At 40.7% G+C, this 10,023-nt stretch overlaps 1 protein-coding gene across 1 annotated transcript; it reads left to right on the forward strand.

The window, feature by feature from the left end:
* The first annotated feature begins 2,298 nt into the window (after positions 1–2,298).
* On the forward strand, positions 2,299–2,709 carry LOC139319405 (histone H3). The gene has a single exon (XM_070947260.1). It carries the CDS (start codon positions 2,299–2,301, stop codon positions 2,707–2,709), a length of 411 nt encoding a protein of 136 aa, XP_070803361.1.
* Positions 2,710–10,023: the final 7,314 nt, after the last annotated feature.

Here is a 10,023-nt window from a genome sequence, read left to right on the forward strand (position 1 = left end):
TTTTAATACTCTGAAAACAAAATAACAATGCAGTGTAGTTTGCGTGGAATCCTTTACACTAGGGCAGAGGTGGGCAAATGTGGCTCTTTTACAACCCGTGGACTTCAACTCCCAGAATTTCTGAGCCAGCTTGGCTGTCTCAGGAATTCTGGGAGTTGAAGTCCACGGGTTGTAAAAGAGCCACATTTGCCCACCCCTGCACTAGGGCATCATTCTTTAGCGTTCAGGGGTGTCATTGCGCTTCGGGGCACGCGCACCTAAGAACGGAGCTCTACACTAAAGCAGACGAGTCATTACTTCTGAAAAGTGGGGAGGGAGCGGGGGGGGGGATAGGTTTCCACCTCTTTGGGTTTGTAAGCAATTTGGTTAGTAAGCAACTGGGCAACAAATGCCACTCGGTTAAGTGGGCACTTTCTCATTAACAAGGATACACGGGGTCGGGTTTTCACTTGCTTAAAGGAAGTTTTCCACTTTCAGTAGTCTCCCCCCAATTTAGGGAATATCTATTAAAACGGACAAGGGCGTTTATATCGAAAGTTCCTATGAAATATATTGTTACCGATATCGCAACCCTTCCAGATTTGCTTCGAAAACCCTAAAAGCTTAAATGGGTGTCAATAAATGTGGATCACGCCTTTTAATTTAAAAAGAAAAGATGCTTGTTCCCCCGACCAGGAAGCAGAATGGACGCGGCATAACTTTAAAAATGCTTGTGAATGAAGGTTTCGTTCGCTCAGGTTGAATTACAGGTCTTTTTCTTCCCTATCACAGGGTTTTGTGATGCGCTTGTGATAGGCTCACACTAAGACGTCATCTGAACAGCCAATAGCCGCTCGATGTCAAGTAATCCAATCGGTCGTCACTCTTTGCTCTGTTATCCAATAGAAAACCAGAATCAGAACCCTTTTATTTGCATGGGAGCTAGTATAAAATAAAGCAGCACATACTGTTTCATTATTGGGACATTTGATGTGGCGTATATTGGCTACAGCTAACTGGTCGCATGACACCCCCTCTTTCCTCCCCCCGATTACGAAGGAGAATGGAACATGATGAACGATGTTCTAATAGAGGTGCTCTATCAGCGTTTACATGATTTCGAAAACATCACTGGATCTGGGAAATCCACTCGTTTAATTTATTTCACTCTGTTTCACTGACCCTTCCGGAGATTCAAATTGATAATCTGTTGTGTCGTATCTGAGAGCACAAAGTTACTAAACATAAGACTTTTCAAGAAGTCTCAGTTAAATGATCATACTCCTAAGAATCATCATGTCATCTCAAAATTTTCCACTGTCCACAAGATAATTTCTTAGAAGGGCTAAATAAACTATAAATGGCTATTTTCTTAATATTAAATGGGAGACAGAACGCTTAAGATTTAATAATTGATGTTATAATTGAAGAGAAACCACGTTCTCAACAGGTGCACGTGCATAAATGAAATTGGTGTCCATTGAGTGTAATTGTATATAAGGCACTTCCAACAATAGAATATTTGAAAAAAAGATGCCATAGTAATAATCTAGGTTCCTCAATAATTTTCAGTCAACTACTCATAGAATTTTCTAATCATTTATAGAATTTTGCCCAGATTTTATAGTACAATGTTTCGCTTTTATACTTGAGTTCTAAGGTGAGTCTTGGTTAGATAAAAGGATAGCCGAGACATGTGTAGTGTTAGACTAGAATTATACACGTTATTATAGATAAATATGTGAATTGTATAGAGAGATATATGTAGGCATAGATATGTATAATTATATAGGAATAAGATATAAATGATTAATATACTATGTTTAAATAACGTATAAGGTGTAAGGAATATAGTATATCATCATTAGTATATTATTATTAACTTAAAGTGTTGGAAGATGCTTGAGACCAGTAATGTCATATCTATGTCCAATGTTTTTAATTTTGAATTACTAATAAAAAACTTTTTTTAAAAAAATAATTTTCAATCAAGCTGTGAACGAACGGAAGAAAATAGATTTTACCTTCCGGCTTTTTTAAAACACAGTAATACTTGGGGAAAGCACAGAATACCAATTTAAAATTAAATACAGTAACAAAAAAGCTAAAATTGTCAGTGTCATCTTAAATTATTGCGCGCACTTTTAAATTATCCAATGAAGCTTTGGTTTCCTAGCTTCAGCCAATCAACGATTAGCTTTCTTCCAATGGAAAGAGCCTTTTTCTTAGCAGCAGCCAATCAAAAGTGCAAGGCGATGTATAAATGCTGACCCGCGAATTTGTCTTTTTCAGTTCCCTTTTTTTCCTTTCTGCGAAGAGATGGCTCGGACGAAGCAGACGGCTCGGAAGTCAACGGGCGGCAAAGCGCCCCGCAAGCAGCTGGCGACCAAGGCTGCCCGGAAGAGCGCGCCCGCCACGGGCGGCGTGAAGAAGCCTCACCGCTACCGCCCGGGCACCGTGGCCCTGCGAGAGATCCGCCGCTACCAGAAGTCCACCGAGCTGCTGATCCGCAAGCTGCCCTTCCAGCGGCTGGTGCGTGAAATCGCCCAAGACTTCAAGACCGACTTGCGCTTCCAGAGCTCGGCCGTGATGGCGCTGCAGGAGGCGAGCGAAGCGTACCTGGTGGGGCTGTTCGAGGACACGAATCTGTGCGCGATTCACGCCAAGAGGGTGACCATCATGCCGAAGGACATTCAGCTGGCGCGGCGCATCCGCGGGGAGAGAGCTTAAGCCCAGCGGCCCTCCAGTTTCTTCGGCCTCTTTCGAAAAACAACACCAAACCCAAAGGCTCTTTTAAGAGCCGCCACCTTCGTCTCGAAAGGAGCTGAAAGTCTCTATAATTCGAGTTTTAAGTGCTTTGAAAGCTGAAAGCGGTCAGCCACCTATGTATGCGTACTTACTTTAATCCTCTTTACTAAATTACCATAGTTTAATGGAATGGTTAAAGCCAGTTAGGACGGCCAGTTCTAATCCAGGCTAGGCACGAAGGTAAGTGGGAGCCATTGGGCCAATCGGCCTTGGCAGATAGCCAAAGGCAAGCCGTTTATGAAAAAGTTAATAGAATTAGGGCATTTTAGGAGGGAACATTGATGCGCATGCGCACACGGTAGCGACCACGGTACTCTTGGAACGGTTCAAATAGGGTTGAGTTTGTAGAAGGCGCTGTTGTAGGCTATTTTAGGTTTAATTCCGAGTGGCAGAATCTATTTAGGAAGCGAATGTATTTAAATTTAAAACTGGATAGGCATCTTTTATTTCTCAAATTCTGAAACTTCCCGACAGGAATATGTTGAAATAAAAATTCAATACCTCAGTTTGTTTTTTGATTTGTAATAAACGAGTGTTTCATTTCCTGCTTAATTTCTTCTGGATTTAGGCAAAAGGTATCTACAACAAATAGAAACTACCTTGCTGGATTACAGGTCAGTGACTAATAAAATGAACTGAGAACAACCCCTTTCTTTTGATAATTATTCTTAACGGCTTTTGATTTGGGGAAGTTTAAAAGAGTTATGTTACTCTGTTAAAGGTGTATGTGTGTTCATGTACCTCAATCTTTCTTACAGACAGGAATAGCAATAGCACTTAGTGCCTTACAACCCTCTAAGCTGTTTACAGAGTGCGTATTGTCCCCAACGATCTGGGTCCACAATGCAAGTATGGCTGTGCAGCTTTTTGTTACATTCCTTGCAACTGTATTCTCAATATTTATAGAGTGAAACGGCTTTTGAAAAATGCAAAGCTTCCCACATAGCTTTGTAATGAAATCAATGTTCTGATTATCTATTATATGTGAGCACCTGGTGTCTGGGCGTTTACTATGATCTTCCTGACCAGAGTTCAGTTGGGTAGTGTACCTCATTTTCCTGTAACAAGTCACCCACTCACCACAGCTCTAGTGCGGAATTATGAATCTGCTTGCCATACATACTGGTTCATCGCATCTTTGTTCATGCTCCAGGACTCTGCTTGACATTAAAAAGTTGATGTGCAGTACCAATTGAGCTCAACTCACACTCCCTTCAATGTTTTGTGTTCTTTTTGTAAACCAGGTGTTTTCTAGTTTGGTTTTGCATAATTTTCCCTGCATTGTGGTTAGGGATTTGCAAAGAGTTTTGGGCATGGGACAAGTGATTCCAGATAGTCTGTATTGTGGATGTTTTGTTCAGTAAACAACAGCTTTGTTTTCTGGATATGAATTGAAACATGGTCTGGGGCAGTCTGGCCTTGAGGACACCTTGTAAGATAGGCTGTCACTTTGTACACTAATCGGTATACATTAAAATGAAATTTTGTTGCATACACCTCAAAAGATTACCACCTCCAATGTACACTACATAAACATGACAAAAATACATATATACCCACATATGACAAGAAACAGTCTAGTTTGGATGTATACATGTACATGGCAAGAAAAATGAATTTTGCAAGTTTTCCAGATGGATGGAATAGGGAACAAAGCTGTTACAGAATCTGGTCCTGCTAGAAATACTTAAAAACCTTTCAAGAGGGGAGCAACAGAAACAGACCATAACATGGGTGTGTAGGGTCTCTAACAATGCTTTGAGGTCTAAGCACATAGTGCTTATAAGCAGTATTCTGAATAACAGTGAGCTTCCTATAATCTTGGCTATCCTTACCATTCTCTATATGGACTGACTGATGCACTGCTGTCACCAAACCAAACATGCAGTTTGTTAAAACGTTCTCAGTCTTGCCTCTAAAAAGTGACCAAGGCAAGGAGAAAGATGTGTTCTCATCTGACCAGTGGTGGATTGCCCCAGGTTCAGACCAGTTCGCAAGAACTGGTAGTAAAACCGGTGGGTGGCCCCACCCCGTGCCCCGGATGCTGTCATCGGCAATCTGCGCAGAAGCAAACAAGATCCCCTTGCGAACCGGTAGTAAAGGTAAGTAGAACCTACTCCTGCAGGATTTGCAGATGCTGGTTTGCCTGCTTCCCTAAGGATGATGTGTGGAGACCAGTTCAGATTGTTATCTGCACCCCCAGATACTTAATATTGCTCACCACCTATACAGATGCACTGAGTGGAGTATGACCATGCCTGCTCTTTCTAAAATTTACAATTATCTCATTTGTTTTATTAATATTTAGAACGAGGTTACGGTTACTGCTTTTACTATGAACTTTGGTATTGATAGTTTAAGAGAAGGCCCTTGGGGTGAGGATTGGCTGGAGTGACATGCTTTGTCAGGCATTGTGGGGGAGATGGAGGAAGGAAAGAAAAGCCATATGGAGAAATACTGTATGGTAGAACAAGTAACATGCATCAGGATGGTTCTTCTCTTTAAAATTACTCCTTTGGATTTGATTTTTGCCTAAACTTATCCCAAATGATCCAGACATATTTCTGCTGAACTTCAGCTGATTAAATGATTTAGTCAAACTTCGGGAACATGAAAGTTTAGACTGAGCTTGAAAGAAAACTCTTCAGTGCATACTTATCCCAGCCTTATCCCCACTTGCATCCTACTCATAAATATGAGCACCATCTTTTTCCACTGTGTTATGCTTTGACACCCATTGTCTCAGAGGTGAAGATAGGTGAGTAATTGTGAATGATACCAGCTGGGCTTATGGTAGTGGCTGTTTCAAGCTGAGGTAAGCGTGCCCTTTTCCCTCTAAAGCAGGGCTGTCAAAACTGGCCCACAGGCCGGATGCGTCATGCACTGGCCATACCCATGCCCAGTTTAGCGAAGGAAAAAAGTCCTGATACATCATGTGATGCTGCTGTGACGCCGCACAATTGACACCCCTGCTCTAAAGGAAAATATTTGTAGCTTGGGGTTGAAATGAGGGTCCTTGGTGCTCAACCAAGTTCAGAGCACCAAGGACTTCTTTGCCCTCTGATCAATATCATCTGCCACTTTGTTATTGTCTCCTTTAAAAAATATAATTTCACTCTGGATGGCATACAATAGTAAAAGATACATTATAAAAATAAAGATAATTAAGATAATTAAAACAAATATATGCAAACTTCAAGCAGAGATTGAGTGAATACATCCACCTTAACTGCAGAGCCATCTAAACAAATCTCCAGTACAGGGGTGAAATTCAGGTTCTGACAGGTTTTGGAGAACTGGTAGTGGAAATTTTGAGTAGTTCAGAGAACAGGCAAATACCACCTCTGACTGGCCCCAGAGTGGGGTGGGAATGGAGATTTTACAGTGTCCTTCCCCTGCCACGCCCACCAAACTATGCCCACAGAACTGGTAGTAAAAAAAAAATTGAATTCCACAACTGCTTCAGTTCCTTGATGCCATAAGAAAACTTAAGGGACTTAAGGAAATGTAAACATTAAAAGGGATGGAGCTAGCTAACCTAATGTCAATGAGGAGAATATTCCATAAGGCAGGCCTGCTTCCTAGGACCTGTCAATTGTAGGTCCCTGGCAGATAGTATCTTCAACATACTCCCTCTGGATCTAATGGGTTATGCTGATATAATTGGAAAGAGGTAATCTCTCAGATAACCTTGACCCACCTTCTCCACACCTTTCCTCCAAAAAGATGGTTAGATACCAGATAAAGAAGATCTAGGCTTCTTGAGAAGGAAGTAAACAAGGTCTCTAAGAGGAAAAGGAAAAATCATTTCAGTCAAAAAATTACCACTAAAACCCACTCTCACAACACTCCGGGCCAGGAGGGGCCTACATCTAGGATTATGTGGCTGAGTTCCTAAGGACTCTGCTTATTCAGGTCCAACAGCCTCAAACTGTTCCCAAATAACTTTGCAAACACTTGTGAAGTAAGTTTAGGATATAATTGGTGTAAAGGTTTCGTAGAAGCTTCTCTAGTTATACCAGGAGAGTGCTGCATACATCATTAAAGCCTTACAGGTGTAACAATTGCACCAGGGGGTATTGTATTTATTATTTTAGGGTAAGACCATTAATAAGAGTAATCCAAGTTTAGAAATGGAAGGATTTTAGAAATTACCACATTCTATGAAAATATTGTTTATTCCCAAACAATTAACCTAACGATCCTTAAAAAAAATAAGGATTTTGTGACTTAACATTTAGTGCTCATATAATGTAACTTAATTCATCTTAGACAGTTGGTACCCAATTTATTACTTGAATGTATTCTGCATCCTTTGATCTTAAAACAAAAGGAACATTTGAGCTCTGCATCTGTGCAGTAATTCAAGATCAAGGTAATGATTAAATTATGTTGATATTGTTACTTTATTCAGTTGTATTTAGTTATTCACATATAAGTCAGCTGAGTAAACAAAATGAGAAATTAAACATATCCATTCCAAATTTCTAAAGAGTTTTCTAAGATATTTTTTTTCTGAGGTGGTGGGAATACTTATTCAAATTTAGACAGAAGGTAAATTCTTCAGATAGCTGAATAATTAATGGAGAAAATTAATGGAGAAGGGGTGTCCTTCCAGCTTTGCAATATTGGCTTTTTGCAATCTTTAAGAGCATGAATGCTTTCACTGATTATGATGATTACATGCCATGAAGTCATTCTTGAATCGTAGTGACTGCATAGATTTTCTCCATAATGATCCATTCCTAAACTGGTCCTTCAGATCTTCTAATGTTGCACTCATCAGTACTATAACTGAGTCTATTCACCTTGCTGCTGGTTGTATTCTCCCCCCCCACACCTTTCTCAGCATTTGACCTTCTCCAGAGAGCAAGATCGTCACATAATGTGTTCATATGATCAAAGTAGGATAATTTGACCCTGGTTATTTGTGCCTTGAATGAGAACTCTGTTGATTTGTTTAATGGTCCACTGTTTTATTATTTGTCTAAAATAATCTCAGAAGTTTTCTCCAACACCAAGGTTCAAAAGCATTGATGCTCTTCCTTTTCAATATCCTCCTATTAATATCTAAGTCATTAGTATATAATTAGAAAGAAAAAGAACAAGAAATCTACAAAAACCAGTAAGTCTTCCAGAACAACATTGATATGCTCAATATTCCTGTCTCCTATTTTCCCCCCAACAACAACCCTGGATTGTGCTGACATAAACTGACTGACCCAAAATCACCCTGTAAAACCTGGGCATTTTACAGCCCACAGGTTACTTCTGGCTCTTTGGCTATCCCTCTCTGGTCTGTGGTGGTGGTGGGAATGAGGCATTGGTAGGGAGTGGGGCATCAGAGGATGGGGCATTGGAAGGTGGGGGGGTGGGGCAGCGGCAGTGGGCCTCCACAACAGTCCCAGTTTCTTAGCTAACCTGCGGTTCTAAATGTTCATCCTTTGCTATCTGTACTTATGGAACCGACTGCAGATTCAACTACCAAAATTAGCTGAATTTCAAGCACCTATGCCTGGTACCTGCAGACAGCTGTCATGATGGAGGCTCATTTATGTTTGCTGTTCTGTAACCTACTCTCTATTTTGAGAGACCCTGAATTCTAGGGCTTTTCTCCACTTGTATCTAATATCAGCTTAAACTTGTCCTTTAACAATAATGGGGGACACGAAATATGCTGTTTATAGTTTTCGGCAGACTCAGGATGAATGAATCACCCTTCAACTCAACAGTAGAAGGCCTATAATCAGTGGTGAAATTCAGACGGTTCTATCCAGCTCAGGCGAACCAATAGCACTGGTGGCAGGAGGCTCCGCCCACCTACCCGGATGTCATCACGCCTGTTTTTTACCCTCTGCGCATGCACAGAAGGCTCTCTGCATGTGTGGAGGAGGCACATGCTCACTTTTGCGAACCAGTAGCGAAGGTAAGTGAATTTCATCCCTGCCTATAATGTTTCAGTGGAATAATGATCAAACTAAGTTACTCAGTGTCACCCAATTCCTGAAACCTTTAAGTGATTTCTGTAAAATAAATGCACTGTGATTCCTTGAGATAAACACTATTTCAAAAAGAAAATTATAATCTGTATTTTCTGACCTTGCCTTCCCAAACCATCCTGTCCTTTTAGGAATAAACTAGCTAAGAGACATATGATATAATGGTTAAAATGCTAGGCTTGGAGAGGGGAAACCCAGATTCTAGTCCTGTCTTAAGTATGGAGGCAGGGGTGAAATCCACTTACCTTTGCTACCAGTTCGCAAATGTGAGCGTGTGCAGAGCCTTCTATGCATGTGCAGAGGGTAAAAAACGGATGTGATGACATCTGGTAGGTGGGTGGAGTCTCCCACCGCCGGCTCTACCGGTTCGCCCAAGCCAGATAGAACAGGCTGCATTTCACCACTGTATGGAGGGCAGTTGGCACTTGCCTCTCAGTTCTATCAGAAAACAAAACAACTTGTGGCATCATGTACTGAAACTTTGCCATGTGGCCTCTGCAGACACAGCCTAAAAGAAGAGGTCTGCCAATCAAAAAAGAGAAATGCTAAGAAAAATAGAAGAAAATAAACTATCTAAGTTTCTGCTGTATATATAGAGCAGAGCTCTTATTTCTTCAGATATATGTATGTTAAATACTAGCTAATACTTTCTGCCTGGAATTTGTACAGTTGTCACTGTGTTCTGGCTATTCCTGTTCAGTCAATTACACTGTGGACCCATTAGATCTTTATCTTACTGGATAAAATACACTATTCAAGATCTTTCTCACCACTTAGAATTTCCCAGCCAGCAGGTGTGGTGTGGGTGTCTTGGCTTTCAAGGTTTGGAGAACAGCCTTTGGAGAAAAAAAGATTGTCACTGAAATTAATGGATAAAGAAGAGAAAATCTCCCGAATGCTGCAGAAGACATGTTGAAATGTCTGCACAGTATTTGAAAAAGCTGGTAAAAGAAAACATGCTACCCAAAGTTGCAGTCCTGGTTATTGTAGCTCTCCATTGGCTTATCGCATGTAAATGTAAGTAGCAGAGTATCAATTACTTTGCTGGATAATTTAGGTTTTAATCCTAATTTCAGTACATGAAATCCAGCAAAGTTTATATGGCTCCTATTGGATTAAATGTCACATTTAAGGCTGCCACCTGAGGCACAATAACTGGGACTAAAATCCATTGAATCTGGTAAAATTTATATAGAGGCCTAGGAGGCTGGAAAAAGAAATATATTGGGTCATGTGG

Source organism: Pituophis catenifer, unplaced genomic scaffold, assembly GCF_029215685.1.
Source record: "Pituophis catenifer annectens isolate HBS135680 unplaced genomic scaffold, rPitCat1.0.hap2 SCAF_7, whole genome shotgun sequence".
NCBI classification, from domain to species: Eukaryota; Metazoa; Chordata; class Lepidosauria; order Squamata; family Colubridae; genus Pituophis; species Pituophis catenifer.